The sequence below is a fragment of the Tyto alba genome, unplaced genomic scaffold, assembly GCF_018691265.1.
Source record: "Tyto alba isolate M040663 unplaced genomic scaffold, T.alba_DEE_v4.0 Super-Scaffold_22, whole genome shotgun sequence".
In the NCBI taxonomy this organism is placed as follows: Eukaryota; Metazoa; Chordata; class Aves; order Strigiformes; family Tytonidae; genus Tyto; species Tyto alba.
Genome location: NW_024881296.1, coordinates 33,035,655 through 33,056,892, shown reverse-complemented (window position 1 = coordinate 33,056,892; position 21,238 = coordinate 33,035,655). Strand labels below are relative to the sequence as shown.

The 21,238-nt window shown below is 42.3% G+C and overlaps 1 protein-coding gene across 1 annotated transcript; it reads left to right on the top strand.

Annotated features, from left to right (window-relative positions):
* The first annotated feature begins 993 nt into the window (after positions 1 to 993).
* On the top strand, positions 994 to 16,107 carry CUNH6orf58 (chromosome unknown C6orf58 homolog). The gene is made up of 6 exons (XM_032998106.2): positions 994 to 1,315; positions 5,564 to 5,650; positions 9,654 to 9,838; positions 12,616 to 12,746; positions 13,197 to 13,435; positions 15,763 to 16,107. Exons 1-6 carry the CDS (start codon positions 994 to 996, stop codon positions 15,936 to 15,938), a joined length of 1,140 nt encoding a protein of 379 aa, XP_032853997.1. The 3' UTR covers positions 15,939 to 16,107.
* Positions 16,108 to 21,238: the final 5,131 nt, after the last annotated feature.

Genomic DNA, 21,238 nt, shown 5'->3' with positions numbered 1-21,238 from the left:
AGTTACTTTAAGCACACAAAGATTAAACAAAACTCACAGAATTACTTCAAAGAAAATGACCATTTGCAATATTTCTCATGTGAAAGGAAGGCTACAGAGATAACAAATGACGTGTTTGTTTGCTGAGTGCTCTTTTGTAACTGTTGTTTATCTGAGAAAAAGCAGCTGAAGGTTATAAAGTCCTAGCAGTAGGTGAGGTGAAGGTAGCTGGACTGTTTCATTTTTGTTGGAGTGTAACTTAGAAACCGATTTTATCAGTGGAGGGCTGGCCTTCATATTCCCTTTGGAGTCTACAAGATTACGGAGGTTTAGTAGGAGACTTTAAGTCTTTATAATGACCATTTACACACAAGACAAACACTAAAAATACAGCTAGCCAGTTGCTGCACGGCCTGCAACCAGGCTGATTTGGCTGCTTCCAACGCTCTCATGACCTGAAGGCTGCAGGCAGTTGTCCCAAGGCCAGAAGACAAAGGTGTCAATGGCAGCACCTGCTGTATGTCCCTGCTGCTCCTTGGTCGGCACCTGGAGCCCTCCTCGGAGCACCTCAGCCCTAACCTAACCATGCCTGTGCCTGTTTTGGGGTGAGCTCTGTGGCATTGCTGTCCCTTCTTTACCCAAAGGAACTAGGCAGGGAAAGGGAAGGTGACATTAGGAAACACAGGGACAAAAAGGTGAATAATGTGACTGTACAATCAGTACTATAGCACCTCCGCGTTTTGGGTGGGTGGGTGTATGTTGTGGGCAGCACAGATTTGGCCATTCTCTGGTCAGACTGACCCATCTTAAGCATCTGCTGCTGCTCCCCAGATCCCACAGGGAGGACAGAGCATTACTCACAGCTTGCGAATCTGGAAACTCCACGTCAGGGTTACTGGAAAGAGGGAAGGGAGACAGAGACTTCTACGTCTGAGTCACCCTTTTTTACCCAGCCCTCACCTCTCCTGATTAAAAGCCCTGCAGCCACAAACATCTGGGTCACAAACCTTCACAATGTGGCCCTACTTTGGCATACATGCTCTTCTGATAGTGACTGTTACCCTGAGTCCATCGACTGCCACAACACAGAGTGAAAAAGATGCCACTGGAGAAGCTGCCTATCCCCCTCTGTGGGACCTTGCCCCTGAAAGCATTATGGATTTCCTAGTAAAGAACAACAAAATTGTCATCGATGCTTGGAACTATCAAGAACGACTGGGAATGTATAAGAACTTGCTAAACTCTTCAGCCAAATATTTTACTGCCTTTGGATCCCAAAATTTTGGCAATATTCTCTGGGGATTACCACTGCAACATGGGTGGCAATTTCGTACAGGTATGAGTTATGTCCTTAAACTGCTGGAACAGTGAAGTGTTCACCAGAATCACTTTGGGTCATCCTTTCCAAGGTTTTTGCCTTGCAAGCCCAGCATAGCCACAGACGGTGTAAATTTTGACAAACTGAGACAAGCTATCAATCTGGAAAAGAAATCCTTGCCTTGCTCAATAGTAGCTATTAAACTTCTTAATAGGGGAAGGTATTGCTACATGTAGGACTGGTCAGAAACCAGAAGATCTGTGGTTTAGGTGGGCAATATTTCAGTTAGCTGAAAACCCTTGAAAAAATATTCCCCATTACTCCAGTTCATAGTAGGTAGATTTTGGGGCCTGCACTCTGTAATGCTGTTCTTAATTTGTTAATTAATGTGCTTTTTTTGGTTGTTAATGTTATGATCTTCTGCTGGTGATCTGAGTTTCATTTCTAATGCAGATAGTTGAAAGTCCACCTCTCCATCTGAGAATTTGTTTCCATTTGCCATTTTTGACCAGTTTAGGAATAACCTCATTATTTTCTAAATATGGTTTGTTTTTTTAGAAATATTAAAGTTTGCTCTGTTTGTTGGGGGTGGGTTGGGTTGGTTTTGTTTTGTTTTTTAAATTACGTCCAAATTCTAAGTCTGGTCATTATCGTTTGCTTGTTGGCCATGCTGGGGAAGCAGACACAGAAATGTGTGAAAGGTCCATTGAGGCTAAGGCTGCAATATCTTATTGAGGGCTTTATCAGAGATTGTGTTCTCCCACAAGCTGCTTCACATGCATCAGGCAGTGGAGCTTTGCATTCAAAGCCAGAGTTGACTTGACTTGTTCTAGCAACCAGGAGGGGTGGGAAGAAGGGAATAAGAGTCAGTGATGTTTTCAGGAACTTGTGCCTGGTTGTAATCAGGCATAAGCAAAAGCATCTGTCTGCCCTTAGTTTTCTTCACTGGTTGTAATCTAGTTTCATGAGGTGGTGGTTTGGTTGAAGCTGTATGTTTGGAAGAAGACGGAGGTGCTGCAGCTGGTGGTGAAGGAAGGCTGCCAGCATTTAGTCACACCTAGTGGAAAATTAACTGTTAAGTCAAAATGAGGAAAAGGAGGTAGAGGAAGCAAAATACAAGCAGGCAACTAGCTGGCAAACAAACAGCAGCAAGAAGAATTTGGCTGGAGTTTAGGCAAGCTTTTTCCTCTTTCCCTTCTTTATGTATAGGAAAAGAAATAGAAGATGAAGAGGATGACTGGTAGAGCAGGAGAGTTGACCCAATGTGTGGCAGAGACAAAGATGACTGGATGCAGAAGCTACACTTGAGTGGTGACCTGTTGGAAAGGATCTAGTTATGTATGGTAGCCTCATCCACAAAGTGAAGATGCACCTGGTTGCAATGACAGTTCCCAAATAGAGATGTGGGACACAGTAGGTGAGAGGAAGATTTGCACCTGGTTGCACAGACAGGTGAAGACCTACTGTCCCCTAACAAAGGGTCATAGGACTGGTCCTTAGACAAGGAGATATATTTTTGAAATTACATGATAAGAAAGTTAAAAAAATAGTAGAAGCAGAAATATCACATGGCTGGAAAGAGTTTTACAGCAAAAAATGTGAGAAGTTGAAGGATAAATGGATAAGGGGAAAGGGAAGACATAATTTTGGTGCATATAGTAGTGAGGTTAGCAGCTGACTAAACCTAATCCAGTTAGGCAGCTGGGCTAGATTAGTGAGGAATGACTGAAGCAGTTGTATATTGTCACAATAAGCTTGGGCGAATAAAAGCAGGATTTGAGTTCATGGTGAAAGACAGCAGATCCTTGAAAATGCTACAAAACATGTTGAATTAACAATTCTGTCTGGTCATGAAAGTTATGTTGCTGAGAAAATACTTTTGTGGATATGGTCCTATAGAAACCACAAAGAGCAAGTAAAGCTGCTTTAGCAAGAGTGGTACAAAGATTTGCAATAATCTACTCATGGACATAAAATGAAATCAGTAATTTGCCTAAATTTACAGTAGAGACAATAATGGTGAAACAGTACAGCTGATAGGAATGAGATTGTGGAAATAGAAACTGTCACTTGGGAGATGGAGCTAAACTGAGAGTCCTACCTACACACGCCAAGGAAACTGAATAGTTTCTACCCCCACTTGGAAGAACTGACATATAGAAGTACAGACCCAGAACTTTAAGAAAGATTCAGGTGGTATTGTATTTCTGAAGAGTAGGAAAAGTTGCACCTATACTTAAGAAGAAGGAAAAACAAGGTAATGACAAAAAAATATTTATTTCTCTTACATCAGCACTAGATGAGACATTAGAATAAGTATAGAGGAAAAAATATTTAAAGATGTAGAGCTAAATAGAAAAAGAGATAAAGTACAGCTTATGTGAATCAAAAGTAGATTGTGTCAGACTAACTCAATATCTTCTTTTATGATACGTGATGTTTTACCGAAGTCCAGAAATACGTTTCCTCCCTTTGTAAAATCAAAGCATAGAATGAAAGTTTTAATGACACTTTACAAAATAAGGATGAAACAGGGAATTGCAAATCTGGTAAAGGAAAACTGAAGGAGAATTTTGTGACAGGTGTTGCTAAGGGAAGTCTACAGCTAAATGGAGGATATGCTCAGAGTTCTTCAATTATTATTCTGGAGAACAATTGAATTTAGCTTTTTCATTAACAACCTTGCTACAAAAAACAGCAGAGAAATCTTGCTGATGAGGTTGCACATAGCTGCTAATGACATACAGCTGGGAGGCACTATCAATAGACACAGCCGGCTTGGGTAGACCTGAAGACTGAAATAACAATCATGGTAAACACAGGGAATAGGAGGGAGCAGAGAGACTAAAACTGGAGTGTAGACCTGGAAGTGGAGTTGGTGCTTCTAGCTCCAAGCAATTTATACATATCTTTTAAATATCACTGATACTGCCCGGGACTCTTCATTTTCCCAAAACGCTTAGGCTAACAATTTTTGGTGAATCTCACGTACAATTCTTCTGAAAAATTTTGTCTTCTTTTTCTTCTTTTCCTATATCCTTCCCATTCTTCCCCTTTGCACAGCAGTGAACCACTGCTGCCTCTTTCTGATGCCCTGTGTGGAAGTAGAATCTCGAAAAAAAAATCTTTCTGTAAATATTAAAAAATATAATTTTCATCAGAAAAAATAATCCTGTTGAACTGCATTCATCGCCACTGCAAGTTCATGCTCTCAGTGCTCTGCTACTGGAAGATACAAGCTTGAGCAGCTAGCATGCCCCAAAGCATAAGTTCTGGCCAGACAGCTAGAGAGGATAATTAGGATAACCTGTGTGCACATGGTTCATGATCATCTCTTCTTCTTGAGTAAAAAGTATCAGAAAATTTGGTTTGTTTTTTAAAGAATGTAATGAGGTTTAGTTCTAATCTGACAGAAGTGACACTGTTGTTGCTCACCTGACTTGTCAGGAAGTCAGTCCTCTGCAGGGCAGAGTTCGGGAGCTGCTGGCATAGCTCAAGTCGTTGGACATGACCGTGGTAATTTCATGTCATACATTTAATGCAGACTTCCTGACTCACTACATGATTAATTACCACATGATGTACATGTACATTATGCTTTCAGGAATTAGGCTGTTTCTCCATGTCATGTACTTAAAGTAAAATATGCCTTACATGCTGTCATGAATAACTGTGAAATGTCTTGCATGTTTGCCACAGCACAGATGCTTGAAAACCCTGCTAATCAGATACATCAAGGTTTGCATGCTTAGCTTCACAGGAAAGCCATGTTTGTATGCATCATTAAACTGGAAGGGATTCTGTATCACACAACCCAATTAGGTGAGACAATTACTAGCACATTTAATTTGTGCTATTCTGCTCATTAAGCAGCTCTCCTACACTAGCAGCCCTGCATCCACTGAAAATGATGCATGTGTTTGTGTCCGTATGTGCATGTATATTTATATCTTCATAAAAATATCACTGCAATGTCCTACTTTCAGACAGTTCCATAAATTCTCAGAATAAATTTACAGTGAGGAATAAATCGAACCGTAAAACACAATCAAATTATTATGCACGGCATGAAGTATTGACTGAAAAATTCAACTACTCTAGGAACAGTAGTTTATGAAACAAAACAGTAATTGTTCTGCTTCTCTGAACAAAATCCTGCATGCTTTACTCCTAGGTTTGGTTTTTTTTTTTTTTTTTCCATCTCAGTAGGATTTCTTGTGTGGAAAAGATTGAGAAGTATTTGGTGTATTATTTAATTTTATTCAGGCAGATTAGCAGATCCTTCCAGTGTGACTTCCTGTGGCTATGAAGGTGGCGACCTCCTGTGCATATCTGTAAGAAGCTGGTGGTCCTGTAAGTATATGCTATTACACTGCTCTTCTCCAAAATATGACTAGTGTCCTAGAAGTCAATTTAGAATCTTTCTTCCCCTTAGACTTCTATATTACAAAGTAATTTCAGTACTACATAATTCTTCATCGAAAAATTGCAGCAAGACACGTAAGTGTGAGTGAGTAAATGAAAGTTAATTGACTTTGATAACTTATTTGAGGAAGGAATAAAATGCAAATTTTCAGCCTTAAAAATGTTTGCCTTAAAAATGCAAAAATGCATTTAAAAATGTGTGGGAAACACCATGACAGGTATCTACATTTGTAGATATTTGTAGAAATTAGAGTTTTCAATTACTCCAGGGCAGATTTGTTCAGTTTAGATGCTAGTACTTCAAACTAAAACTTGGTGTGAGAATGTTTTGCATCACCCTCAGTAATACAAATCTGACGGGACTTGGCCTTCTGTTGGACCTCCACAACTGTGGTCAGTAGGCTACAGAGAATGAAATTAAGGGAGGCTCTGTGCCCATGATATCCAAATAACTTAATTATCATCATTACACTGAAATTTATCCATCAAGCTTTCAGATATTCAGCTAAAACTTGAATAATATTTTGACCTGGTATACATGAGCTACAAGGAAATTTCTGTTCACTTTAATATTGTCTTTGGAGTTCTAGTAGGTTGAAATTCTGTTAAAATTTTTTCATTATTCTACTAAGTAGCAACAAACTGAAGACGGTAATGGAGAGATAGAGAAGTGTAAAGATCTGAATTTCCACTGTCAATTTCCCTGACGTTTTCAGTGTTTTCCTCAATATCTCTAAAAATACACATCCAGATAATTCAGTCTTCCCAGAAATGGAAACATTCAAAATTCCTGGATGCTTTTGATAACTCAGGCTATTCATACGTTACCCTGTTGAACTGGAGGTATCAAGTTAATACATGGTTTCTCTTAGACTGAAACCCACAAGAATTTAACTTGTAAAAATGTGTACCATAGGTGTAACAGGAGAATGGGTCTATCCATTACGCCAAAGCAAATATGCATTGCAGGAAGCGATGTCATCTCAATGATGGTGGTATCAGATTTGGAACCACCCTTGCACTAGGCAGTGCAGAGAAAAGGCAAAGTGACAAACTTTACTGCAGGACCAGCTGTGAGCTAACTCAGCCATATGTGCTGTTGGCATCACTCCTGGTAGATGTGTCAGAGCACCTTATCCTCCCCGTGGGATATAACGGTAGGTCCACTGCCAGGATCATGGCAGAAATAATAGTGTGTGAGACAGGATCCTATAACCAGGTTTTTACATAGAAAAGAATAAACTGTTATATCCACTTCTAGCTAAGAGCTTTGCAGAAGAGGAAAGGAAGGAATCTGGAATGCCATCTGTAACTCAAGGGCATCCATTTATTGTTGCACAGAGCAGCCCAATGATGCTACACTTGTAGCATCAATCGAAAAAGCACTGATACTACAATGATCTCTGTCTCAAATGCAAGAACATGTGTAGCCTATTTCCCTCCGGTATTTTTACAGCCAGTGTCTATATTGAAACAGACTCCTCAAACAACAATGCATACCCGGATATCCACAGAATTCATCTTACAAGGCAGTACTTTCCTAAGCCCATAAAAAACCCATAAGCAACCATTAAATTTTATCATTTGATTAATCAAAAATATTTAAATAGTTTGCCTACACAAATTGAATAACATATCCTAACCAGTTCAAATAGAATCCCTCAAATGATGATTTTGCTTTCATTTTCTCCGTTCTGAGTCAATATTTTTAGACACTCTATTTTTTCCTGAAACTGTAATTTTGGCTCTTTCAGAAAGTTTATCTTCTATTTTTAAGGAAATTAAACTGACAGATAGGGTGGGGGGAAGAAAGTCAAGACCAACCTATAGATTACAGTCACTACTTACAACTGAAGGCAATAAAATGATAGTGATCTTTTTTTTTAGGGAGGTAAAAGGCCTTGTGAGTCCTCCCATTTAAATATTCTTTCCCTTCCTAGGGAAGGGAAAGCCTCACATTCTTTTCCCCGTAGTACATTTTCCCTCCAGCACTTCTGCCCCTTGCTCCCTCAGCTTCCCTGCTGTCCTGTCACAAGTCCCCATTTCCACCAGAACTGCTGGCAGGTTTCAGCAAACGGCTCTGTCTCTTCCTTGCCAATCAAGCACTTTGTTGTAGAGGCCCTTTGAATTAAGTTTTTGGCTGTGAGCCAGCAATTAAATACATATATATCTTCAAGTGATCAAAGGCATAAGCATAGAGTAAATTTCAAATACAAATTTAGAGTAAAACCAAAGCTCACTGTGATAGTCACTCCAGCTTCTGTTTCCCGCCTCTGTAGGTGGCTAGCACCAGGTGCTCTGTGGGAAGGTGTCCCATGCAGTGACAAGCAGCAAGGGTCATTACATAGCCCTGTGCAAGCAGGGGACCTTCCTGGAATAGAAACCACCACCTTTATTTTCTCAGTGTTCATATTCCTGCTCTTCACTTACTTCTAAATGCTGCACGTTTGCTCAATACCAATTCTGTTGCCTCCAGAATACGTATAAATTCAGCTTTGATTTACCCTGTTGTAGCAGAAACACGCAAAGAGTCTTTCAGACTGCATAGAAATGTCTCTTGTTCTGAGGATGTAAGTGGCTTTGGCTGGCTTCAGGACAGCCCTCTCTGGCATGAATAGTCATATGAAGCTAGGAATGAGCTTAAACTAGAAACTCACATTTATTGTCCCCGAAGGTGCACGAGACACTCCCTGCTTAAGAATTTCATCCCTTTCTGCCTAGAATAACATATAGTATAGTCCTTTCCTGCATTGTTTTCTGCCTTCCAAGTCACCCAAGCAGTTACAAATAGGTAATACATGCAAGACCACTTAAAAGAATGTAAGTACTTTCTGATGTGAAATCCAGGTTTCAACATTTCTCATGAAAACAGCGTACAAGAAGCAAGACCCAGTTTAGCAATGACTCCCAGTGCAGCACCGTCTTCTCATCAGGGGAGTCTTTTCCGTTACATTTCTGTCTGGCCATACATTTCCTCCTGATTTCCCAGCCAGGCCCACATACAGGAGGTGGAACCATGGTTTCCCATGAGTAGGACAGGGACATGTGGTAGGTGGACACATTTTGATGATTTTGGCCCTCTCTGCTGGCACTGTGTACAAAATACCTAAGCAGCCCATGGTCCTGAGACCAAGCATGGGCAAATGATTTCTTAGCACAACGTACCCACCGAAGAGGGCTAAGAGCTCGTCTCCAGGCTCTTCTTCACTGGAAGTTATTTCTATAGGGAGGACACAATTAAGAAGGTAATTTAAAATCCTCCTTTCAAATGAGGAATACCAAGTAGCCTTATGGGTACTCACTGGAGATATGGTCCGGCACAGGTAAGAACTGAAGCTGGATTTCCTACATGCTGGGTCTGACAATTTATGGATTAGACCAAAGGAAGCCATCAACCTAAAATAAATCTAAATAAACAAACAGAGGTAATTTCCAAGAAGTCTTCAGTGAGCAAAAGTTTTTCTAAAAGCAAAATTATTATTTTCCAGTAAAATATCACTAGAATTTACCTTTTCCTTTCTTATATGCCTAGGATGCATAGAAAGGGTTTTTAAATTTAAAAAATGTTCATGGAGTACCCCTTAGTCTTTCTGTACTTAGTCTGCAACTAATATTTGAGAGACTTTTGATGTCCTGTCCATGACAACCTATAAAGATCTAAATTTTTCAGTTGTTTGTCCTTTCCTACAAAGCATAGCACACTGTCAGCTCATGCAAGGCTATTGAAGGACAATATATAAATGAATATTACAAATCATATCTAAATCAATACAGATATCATCATCAATGCATTTCAGTACATATGTTTCACTGCTGAACACAGTTGTATCAGTGGCAATTTGAAATGGTTGCATTTGGTGTTCATTATTCTGTGTGGGAATTTTTCACTTGCTTGTGGTTAACACCTCCTTCTTTTGAATTATTGTTACAGGTATGAATTACTACCTGTCTGTCATACCCTTTCTGGGGGCAGTGGAGGCTGGCCTCTTTGGGCAGCTGCAGTACGAGATAGAAATATTGCCACCAGAGGAGCAAAGAGATGATTTCTGCTATAGTGTTGCTGACTGCCGATCTCACTTTCCCAAGCTCATGGATGACTGGAAAGACTATTTTGAAGTAAATAATTTTACTTTTTTTTTTTTTTTTTTCAGATTTTGTAGGAAATTATACCAGAATATTACCTTTAAAAACTATTATTACTGTTATTTGTAAGAATCAGAGAGCTTGGTTTGCTTTCAATTGCAGTTTGATGTAAAAGTAACAAGCAGGAAAAATGAAAAGCAGAACATAAAGTGAGTCAGAGATAAGAGGGCCAGGATTTTTACAGGTTATGGATTTTTTCCTTCCTTTAAGATAATTCTCTATTTTCTACTCTGTCCCAGGAGACTGTTTTGTTAACAGTTATATTTGTATTCTTCCTATACTGCTTATGTTAGCAATGCAAAATAAGCATGTGAGATAGAACACTACCCTTGAGAAATGGCCTTGAATTGGTTTTATAAGGTTCATTTATTCCTTTAAATATCTACAAAACTGAAAATGCTGAAGCTTCATTCAGAATGACACTTATTTATGCACATAGATATTCTCTTTCCTCTTCATATAGCTGTTCCCTAATCCCAAAGATGACAATATTACTTACGTCATGGATTCAATAACTATTTTTATAGATATATTTTTATATTCAACATTTTTGTTGGTAGTCAAATCATAGAATCATATAATCCTAGATTGGTTTGGGTTGGAAAGGACCTTAAAGATCACCTAGTTCCAACCCGCCCGCTATGGGCAGGGACACCTTCCCCCAGACCAGGTTGCTCAAAGCCCCGTCCAACCTGACCTTGAACCCTTCCAGGGAGGGGGCAGCCACAGCTGCTCTGGGCACACTGTGCCAGTGCCTCACCACCCTCACAATAAAGAATTTCTTCCTAATATCTAATCTAAATAAATCTACCCTCTTCCAGTTTAAAACTGCTACCCCTTGTCCAATCACTACACTCCCTGATAGAGTCCCTCCCCACCTTTCCTGTAGCCCCCTTTAAGTACTGGAAGGCAGCTATAGGGTCTCCCTAGAGCCTTCTCCTCTTCTGGTTGAACAACCCCAACTCTCTCAGCCTGGCCTCTCAAGGGAGGTGCTCCAGCCCCGGGATCATCTTCGTGGTCTCCTCTGGACCCACCTGAACACGTCCATATCCTTCTCATGTTGGGGGCCCCAGAGCTGGACACCATACTGCAAGTGGGGTTACACAAGAGTGGAGTAGAGAGGGAGAATCCCCTCCCTTGACCTGCTGGCCACACTTCTCTTGATGCAGCCCAGGACACGGGTGGCTTTCTGGGCTGCGAGTACACACTGATGGCTCATAGTCAGTTTTCCATCCACCGATACCCCCAAGTCCTTCTCCGCAGGGCTGCTGTCAATCCACTCATCGCCCAGCCTGTATCTGTGCTTGGGATTGCCTTGACCCATGTGCAGGACCTTGCACTTGGCTCTGTTGAACTTCACAAGGTTTGCACAGGACAACCTCTCCAGCCTGTCCAGGTCCCTCTGGATGGCATCCCTGCCCTCCAGCATACTGACTGCACCACATAACTTGGTGTCATCAGCAAACTTGCTGAGGGTGCACTTAGTCCCACTGTCCATGTCACTGACAAATACTTTAAACAGCACTGGCCCCAGCACCAACACCTGAGGATTGCCACTCATCACCACTCTCCACTTGGACATTGAGCCTTTGACCACAACTCTTTGAGTGCGACCACCCAGCCAATTCCTTAACCACCGAGTGGTCCATTTGTCAAATCCATGTCTCTCCAGTTTAGAGGCAAGGATGTTGTGTGGGATAGCGTCAAAGACTTTGCACAAGTCCAGGCAGATAGCATTAGTGACTCTTCCCTTATCCACAAGCCTCATCGTAGAAGGCTACTGAGTTTGTCAGGCATGGTTTGACCTCAGTGAAGCCCTGTTGGCTGTCACCAATCACCTCCTTATTTTCCATGTGCCCTAGCACAGGTTCCAGGAAGACGCACTCCATGATCTTGTCAGACACAGACATGAGACTGGCCTATATTTCCCTGGGTACTCTTTATTTCCCTTTTTTAAAATGGGGGTTATGGTTCCCTTTTTCCAGTCAGGAAGAACTTCTCTGGACTGCCACAAGTGGTTTAGCCACTTCATCCACCAGTTCCTTCAGGACCCTTGGATACATCTCATCAGGTCCCATTGACCTGTGCACCTCCAGGTTCCTTAGATGGTCTTGAACCTGATCTTTTCCTATAGTGGGATAATCAAATAATTGATAATGATCAGAAAATTTAAACCGTAAGTCTCTCTTGGGAACTGTGAGTGAAGGCAGAGGTTTTAGGAGCAAGATTGGATTTGTTTTCTGATTATTTTTCCTAAGCAGTATGTTTCAGAAGTTATTATAAAAGATCTACTACTCAAATAGCTATGATAACCATTAAGGATCATTTTCTTATTTTCTGAAAATCTTCAGAAAGCTGTGGCTGAGAGAGTATAAACAGGCTTTCAGGGAATCCAGTATTGCAGCACGGAAGTTTCCATGGCAATCAGATACAAATGGGCACTGAATCATTGTGACAGAATACCTAAATTATGTGAATAAACCCCTCGTTCTGTTGAAGTCAAAGAACAGCAACTCCCTTTAACTTCAGTGGGGATATGTATTCACTTTATAAACCTATATTAATCATCTTTTTGTCCCTATATCAGACATTATAATTACTTGCAAAGCAGCGCATTCTGATTACTCAAAAGCAATTTCCCTCAGCTTGAAAACTTATTATTTTCTGAGGTATGTGTGTAAGTCTAAAAACTTCACTGGGTTTAAACCTCCTCCCTGTTTCTCTGCCTTTTTTCCTCTCTGTTTTTGCAGTATCTGTTATCTACAGAACACAGAGCCATGAGCCCTGGAACCTCCTCCTTCAAACTGGATCATGCTCTTCACCTCATGTGGAGGGCCCACGTCGCCTCCGTTGCTTATGCGCTGCCCAAGTTCCAGGACAGGTACGGGGACAAGAGAGGTGGCCAAGGGGGATCTTCCCACCTGTATGCCTCTTTGGAAGGATAGTATCCCAAGAAAGTCTGCATGAGCTTTCTTACTTTAACCTCTACTCTATAGACTCTGCTCTTCCTTCCTCTCTCTCAGAGCATGGGATGACCCGTGAGAGATGGCTGCCCAGGCTGCGATGGGCAGGCAGCCTATGGGCTTAAAATGAGATGTTGATTCCTCTGTGGGAGCCAGGGCCCAAGTCAGGAGCTGTGTTTATTCTCGGAAGAGGCAGCAATGCCAGGAGAAATTGGCTGTAAAGTGCTGAAGGAAGCCTTAAGTCACTGTGGCACTAAGACTGTTCAGGATTTTATACTGAGCAAAACACATTTGGGATAAATGATTGACTAAGGTGTTCTACAGGGGATTTCAATTATCTGTTACATTTTTATTCTGATCTCTTTCAGCTTAAAATATCTCTCTGATCCAGAAGCAAATTTTGGTGAAGCCTGGGCTGATACTGTAGATTTCATTGCAGCCACACACTTCTCTACAGATTTACTGACCACAAATGACTTCCAGACTTTTCTGCCCCAGAGGATGCTCGTTGAAGGAGATGTCCTCCCATCCATTAGTGATTTCAGTCCACAGCAAAACAGAGTCCTGCTTTCAATAAGAGCTCTTCACAAAGCAAATCAATTAACAGGTACGAGCCCAACCTACATGTCTGTAGTCCATAGCTATTTAATGTCTTGTTCTCTCTTTCTATACCTTTCTTCATATGAGCACGGTGATTTTTGGTATAAAATAGTAGAAACACTTCCTAAAGACTAACAGTAAAATAGTACAGCTAAAAATACAACCATAAGTAAACAACACACTAGAGAGCAAATACAGTGATGAGATAACACTGATGATACGCGATGAGACAAATGCATCATTTTTTGGAGCAGATGAACATACTTTTTTTTTGTTTTCTCCAGTTTTCATAGGAACTTTAAAAACACAGACACTAGTTTGTGTTTCACTAGTTAAATCTGAAACCATTAAAGCTGTAAATGAAGTTATTAGGTCAGCTGAGGTCATTAAAAAAAAAATGGGCAAATGATGATGAAGAATAGTTTTTGTGTCCACAGGTGTTCTGGTTTTGTATTTTATTTTTGTCTCAATCTTTGGTTTAACAGAGAATATCATCTGTCCCAGCAAAACTGTATCCTTAGACAATGCTGCCTTCATCACGTTCACTAAAATCAGTTGTGCATCACCATCCAGCGGTGACACACAGAATTACACTCTTCTGAGGTTTCAGTGCATTTGTAGATATTAGTGGGTTGAATATTTTCATTTTTCCTTTGTGAAGAAAAGTTATTTTTAATCTTTAAATGAAAATACAATATAAAAACACAGTGAAAAGCTAGTATACAGAGATATGGCATTTGTTTGTGATTCTGTCCATACATTTCAGTGAAAATTTGCTCGCTAGTTGTTGTAGCTGAAAAAGATGTGTAACGAAGCTATTCAGTGTTACAATAGAGCACCCTCACATCACAGAGTGCCTTCCTCGCACCTTCCACATAACATTATTCCTCGAAGTCTGAATAGGGACCTTAACAGCTCTACCCCATGCCTGGTAGTCTGTGCCACAGCTCAGGATTTCTTGACCTACCTCCAGGAGGAGAGGGGGCACAGAAAAGCAAAGCACTACCAGCAAGACAGCGAGGAGGGAGCAGAGCACCGGGGAAGCAAAGCAGATGAGGGCAGCCCTGGGGGAGAGAGGAAAAGAGGCAAGAATGTTGAACATGGTAGAGGGAAGGAAAGAGAGGGATGAAGAGGTTTCATGCAGGTGCAGCCATAATGAAGTTTGTAGCTGAAATCCCTTGCTTTGCAGGCAGGAGATTTCCCTGACTGTGCTTTGAAGGGATAGGCTTTGCATTCAACTGAAAGTTAAATGCCAGCTAACTCAACCTGGTGACTGATCTGAAGATCAGAAAAGGAGCTTTAAACCAAGTTTGACCTGGGTGCACAGCCTCAGTGGGGGCCAGAAATGCTAGAACTTATTGCTACAAAACTTAGATGACAAAAAGTGACATACTGTTTTTGTAGAGTTAGATCCCTCAAATTTTTAAATTCATCCTGTGAGATGTGGAGTCCTCTTCTGGTGCTGCAAACTTCAACAGCAGATAGAGGGTCTCAGTATATCCTAGGACAGGACCCTGTCCAACCCGAAGTGAGATTTTATTTCTTGATTCAGAGTTTGATTACTCTTTATTTTCATCTAGCTGCCTCTGCCAGTCCATCAGGGACCTGTATTGAGAGAGTGCTGTGCTAACTCTAAAGCTTCTCGACTCATGGACAGTCAGAAGTCTTATTTTTTATGCTCTGCCCTCCACCAATATCCAAAGGCAGAACAGCAGATGCCTTATTATTCAAGACCTTTCCTGCTGTTCTCACCTTTTGTGTGATCCTCCTAGGCAAGAGGACTGTTTACTGCCTTCTCTTAAATTCTCATCTCCCTTGTACAATGGGAGGCAATGACTATCCTGCAAAGTGGTCCTAATGCTGGACTGATCCAGCACACTTCCTAGAGAGCCACTGCTCATTGCCTGGATGAAAGTATCGGGATAATTTGCTTCTTTAGCTTGAGGCATTAGCTGAGGCTTTAGAGTAAAACCAAAGATGTGCATGATTGTAACTACCAGACCACTGTTTCATAAGCCATGGAGCTATGTGCAATTGCAGAACAAGACCTTAACATGCATCTTCAATCATTTTGACTTGCAACACTGGTGACAAGGGAACAAGCCCAGTTGTCTATCAATACAAAGGATCCTGAGCTGAACGAATGGCCTGTGTCTCCCTGCATGGCTGTAGGCAATTATTACCCCATCTGCACGCTCCAGCTTTCTCTACATTTCACTGCCCACAGGAGAGTGGTGGGTGTTTGTTGCCAGACGTTCACTTCATCCCTTGTGTGCCGCGAGCTACATGGGCTCCATGTTAATTTGACAATGTCATGTTGTGTTTCTTTCCAAGGAGGATTGTTGCTGAAGCTCTGGCAAAAGATGATGTCTACTGAAGAAGGAAGAAAAATGGGCCGAAATCTGATTGAATACTTGGCTTCGAGCCAGAATTTTGACCCAGTGGAAATATACAATGATTTGAAAGGAGCGGGTTTGACAGCGCCCTGTTTCTTGAGAATTCAACATTGATTGATTTCATCTTTTAGCAGATATGTGTCTGGTAATCTGGACTTGGTAATTTCTTATAGTAGGGTTTCCTGAGTAGCCATGTGTGCATCTCTTTCATATTGAATCAATATTTTTATCCTTAATTTTCCTAATTAGATAATTTGTCTAACTCATTTCCTTAGAAATAAAATGCCTCACAGAAAATCTTACTCTATTTTTTTTACTTTACAAATATTGTATCATTATTGGAGAAAAAATTAAATAAAGGCAAATTATATTCTGTTTCAGACTGCTTTTTCCCTTGTATACAGGGATCCCACCAGTTATGTAATTACGCAGGTCCTTAATGGTCTAACAGATGATCCTCTGAAACTTTTCTTTGAAGTGCTGATCCAAAACCAATGCCTCGACTGCTTCCCACCAAAGTTGTTATTTTGCAGACCAGCTGCAATCAAATTTGAAGCTTTCAGGCTTATCAGATTAAATTCTTGAGTACAGATGGATTCCCTCAGAATGATGCTTTGCAACAAGTGCCTTATGGGGTACTGTGGAGCCAGTTCTGAGAGAAGTCCTGAAGCAAACAAGTTTATTCTGTATCAGCTCTTACATCACCAACAGAGATTTGTTATTTGATTCATTTCATTTACCCCAAGGAAACATTGTTCTATCCACTGATTTATGTGATGATGTAGTCTGTATAGCCACGGGTTATTTTTCCATTCCTCCATGTCTAATCCTTCTTGTTGCAGTGTGCTCTACAATAGATTTGGTTACCAAGGAAGAGATGCATTCGCACTGTTCGTACTCCCAGTGCCTGGCACACCCGGGCTCAAGTGCTGATCCCAGTCTTCTGGGTGATAACACATATTGGGAATTAATTAAAACAGTTTGGCATCAGAGGTTGTGGAGAAGTGGGACAGGTGACCTGCAGGCAGACAGGGGATGAAGTTTCTTAGGAAATCTGCTGGCTTGGATCTTCCATCCTTCTGAAAGCTTCCCCTAGAGAGCAGGCATGGCTGCTGCTCCCCTTCTGTGGTGGAGAGCAGGGGATGGGCACTGCCTGCTGCATCCTATCAGATTATAGCCTGCACTACAACCTACTTAAAAATAGCACAAGCCTTAGACTCATAAGTCAAAATAAGGGCAAGCAGCTTTGCTTTGCTTTGCCTTTTTAGCATCTCAGTTGGCAACTCTGTCACATACCTCTCGCTCGGAAGGAGAAAGGCGTATGCCGCTCGCTCCTCTGCTGGGGCCCGCAGTTTTGCTCTGTATGTGTGCTCACATACTACATTTTATTTGTAGCCACTGTAGCGATAGCCTTCCAGACACACGTACAACAGTCAGAGGTTTTCCACGGACGTTCGGGGAGAGATTTGGACTTCCCCCCCCCCACACACCCCCACCCCGGGACCGGAGTGACTGCAAGAAGCTCTCGAAGCCTGGGCAGCCGCTGAGCAAGGGCCCTTCCAGCAGAGACCCTCCGGGGCTGCCCTGCGGAGCCGCCCTCCGCCCAGCCGGGAGCGCCGTGCCGGGGAGCGGCTGCCCCGGCCCGGGGGAGCGGCCCCCCGGCTGCCCCGCGGCTGGTGGGTGCCCCGCGGCTGCTGGTGGGTGCCCCCGTGGCTGGTGGGTGCCCCCGCGGCTGATGGGTGCCCCGCGGCTGCCCCGCGGCTGGTGGGTGCCCCCGCGGCTGGTGGGTGCCCCCGCGGCTGCCCCGCGGCTGGTGGGTGCCCCCGCGACTGCGGGCGCCCTGCGTGGGAGCCCGGCGGCAGCCTGAAAGGCAGCGCCGCACCCGGCAGCGCTTTCCACGGGAAACGGCCAGCCGCTGCGTGACCGCCGGGCACAAGCCCCGCGTGTCTCCATGTGCTGCTGGTCCTGCTCCAGGCAGCAGGAGGAACAGCAGTTCCTCGGGAGTCTCCACACCTGAATTACTAGCCGGATACCAAGTAAACGAAGGAAAATAAATTTTTTTGTGTCTTCCCGTGCCACTTTCCCAGCTTGATTGGCCCTTTCTCCCCAGACTTGCTCGATCCTTGCACTGCCAACTAAGAAACAATTATCAAGACATCGAGCAGTTAAACACTGTTCTGTCCTTTAATGTCCTGGGACAAAGGTTTTAATTATTTATTGTCATTTTATGGATAAACCCTTAATGTACCATCATTAGCGAACAATTTTCAAAGGAAATACATTAATGAGGTCTAAGAAAATGTGGGAGTTTTTACCTTAATTACCTGGTTCAGAGATCAGAGTAATTAGATTCCAACAGGCTTTAGGTATAATCTAAAAGTAATTACCACAGATGCCAGCTGCTAAAATATTAAGTTAATTGTGCACCAGAAAATTTTGGAAAAAAAAATTTGACCTTTTCTGCGGTTAACTTAGTTTTAACCTATAGTGCTCTCTGAGAAGTCAAAAAGGGTCATTAATACAGATAGGGACAACAAACTTACAAATTGCAAACTGCTACACTTGAGGGGATACTTGTAACACATTTTTTAAAAGCAGATACCTTCTTACCAGAATTTATGCTTGGAAATACTTCAGTATTTTGAAAAAGAACCATATTTCTCAATACAGCATCAAGCATTTATGTATTTCAGACACTTGGTCCTAATCCAGTATGCCAACCAGTCAGGCAAAGGCTTTAGAAATTGGCTAGCAATTGCACTTTGGGGGTTGGTATGCATATAAAAGTTTGAACAAAACACAGGGTGGCAGATTCTTAAAAGTAGAGCATATCCACATATCTTGAAACAGGAAATATACATCCTAGGCAGAAAATATACAGGTATCAGAAACCAAGCACAGAAAAAAGTATCAAGAGAAGGCAATAGAGGTATGGTAGGAGGTCTCTGGAGAAGGATGGGTGAGCACTGGAGGAGACTGGTTCCTAATTAGAGCTAGCAAAAGCTGACAACTCTCAAAGCAGGGGTTTGCCCAACAAGGAGGACTCAAAAAGCAGAAGGGGTTTTCTTACTCAGCATTAGTCTGGGGTTTTCAGCTCTGTTCTTATGCTTTTTACACACTTAATCTCTTTGCTGAGCGCTGCTTGACATTAATCAGGGCCAGTTTCTGTTTGACAGAGGTGCTGTTAGGAGAAGCATAAACCCAACTGGCTGCAGCTCCGGAAAACCAGGAAGTTAAACTTCTCTACATGCTTGCAAATAGAGAGCCTCGGGGGATTGAAACAAACAACAGTTGGGAGGGAAGGAGGAAGTGTTAGAAACGGATACATGACCAAAAAAAAAAAAAAAAAAAAAAAAAAAAAATAGAGTTTGAGAGAATAAAAATCCACCAGGAAAGAGCCTGACCTTCCTCAGAGCTTGGGCAATAATGCTGAACCCTGCTCCTCTCCCTCAGCTCTGCGGGGCTGATGGGCATCCACCCCCCTCCTCTCCTGAGTCTGCTCTACTCACACCCACAGTCATCCAGGCTCATTTTAGGCAGGTCAGCTCCTTATTTCCTTATTTCTGGGAGACATGCAGTTTTCAGTGCCTTTCCAACAGGGGTAGGATTTCTGAGAAAGTCAGAAGTGAGGTTCTTGTCCTTGACCATGTGTTTGCAACTGGGAGCACGACCGCAGCAAAATGGCCCTGTGCTTTACCAAATAGTCTCCTAAACTGTCACACAATAAATATATGTAAGGGCTGACCTCTTCAGCAGTGTCCCTTTTTGTTCCATAAGAGGAATGACACCCTTCCCCTTCTTTAGGAAAAGCACCTCTGTCTTCACAGAGCTGTAAGAAGGCATCAGCAGTTGCTTCTTTAGCTTGCTTAGGTATTGAGACATAAAGCTTACAGTGCCTACATGCAAAAAAGTTGTTAGCAAAAATGCAGATTTTTTTTTTTTTTCCAAGCAGGAATTGGATTCTTGAGATTCCTCTTCCCTATGATCCTTAATCTGTGCAGAATTACTTGGATTCTCTTCCTTTCCAGCCTGTGCTCTCTAATGCATAATGAAGTGCTTTTTGCTGGTGGGATAAATCACTCTCCTCCACAGCTGCCAGGTATGGAGGGAGAGCAAAGACATTCTTGCCCTGGGCAGCCTTTAACCTGGCAGCTATGAGATTCTGCTGGGAAGCAGAAGATGTAGATTTGGGCCCTCTCAGATAAAAAACAAAACTAAACCTAGTAGAAGTACTTTAACTGTTGGATGCACAGCATTAAAAAAGACCCACACTTCCCAAAAGCAAATCGCTCAGCTATGATTTCAGACCAGTGTATGCTGCTGCCCCTCCACAGTAGGGTGCTGTGATCCATGGACATCCAGTTCCCACTACTGAAGGCTGGGAGATTCAAAATGACACATTCTTTTTACAACATTTCCCTCGCCCTAACCTCAGTGGCTCCAGGAGGAACATGTTACCTTTTTCTGATCATATGTTGAGCCTTCATATACTGAGCGTAAACAGCTGGCACCTGAAAGACTGAAATTTACTTCAGTTTAATTTATGAAGAAAAATCGCTGCTTGATACCACCTCCTCCACTGCTATTTCATTTTTTTTGCAGTGACACTGGACATCAGAGCACTTGCTGGGCTCTGTTCAATTTAAGTTTGAAGTGCTTACAGCTATATCCACAGAGGCATTTTTTGGCTCTTAAAACCCAACAGGATGTTTTAGATATGATTTAAGAATTTGAATATGGCCAGAGATCTGAACCTAAACTCGTTTTGGATCTAATCTTCTATATTACAAATGAGACAAAAGGGGCCATGAAGCATCTTAAGAACAACTTGTGTGGCGTGAAGTGCAGCACTGCCCCAGGCAGGAGCTGGTAAGGATCTCTAGAAGAGCCCAGGGGCTACAGACCTGCCAGACTGCACCAGCTGGAAAGGGCTGCTCCGGCTGGGAAGCAGACAGTTATCTAGAAAAAAGATTATAATTTTTGAATGTTTTTTTTTAATTGATTCATGCCTAATCAAACACTCCAGGACAGAAAATGCAATGGAATAAAATCCTTAAAGTCTCTCACTTCCTTCTGCAAATCATTTGTAGCTGTGGGAAAGAGAAGCATGAACTGTTTGTGCATATGTTTGGAATAAAGGACTGCAGCAGGTATGGTGGGACAGATAGCGGCAGTATAAACCAGCCTTGGAGACTGGAGAAAAGCATCATTTTAGAAAGAAAGGCTGTTTCTACCTTTCCTTCTGTATATTAGGCCCTGAAATGCTAGCAGATATGATCACTGAACCTAACGAGAACAGGCAGCTGGAATAAGGTGGAAAAAGAAGAGTCTCTTTGCTACCAACATCGCTGCATTACCCCATGGGCCAACCCCCTGAGACCTGCTCCGACCCTTCTCCTGTGCACTGAGGGCCA

What these genes read in the sequence shown, in the direction of transcription:
- CUNH6orf58 (XM_032998106.2), top strand. Translation starts at nt 994, where the DNA reads ATGTGGCCCTACTTTGGCATACATGCTCTTCTGATAGTGACTGTTACC. An exon ending in TGTAAGAAGCTGGTGGTCCT is followed by an intron (nt 5,651 to 9,653) that starts GTAAGTATATGC and finishes TTATTGTTACAG; the next exon opens with GTATGAATTACTACCTGTCT. An exon ending in CTGCCCAAGTTCCAGGACAG is followed by an intron (nt 12,747 to 13,196) that starts GTACGGGGACAA and finishes GATCTCTTTCAG; the next exon opens with CTTAAAATATCTCTCTGATC.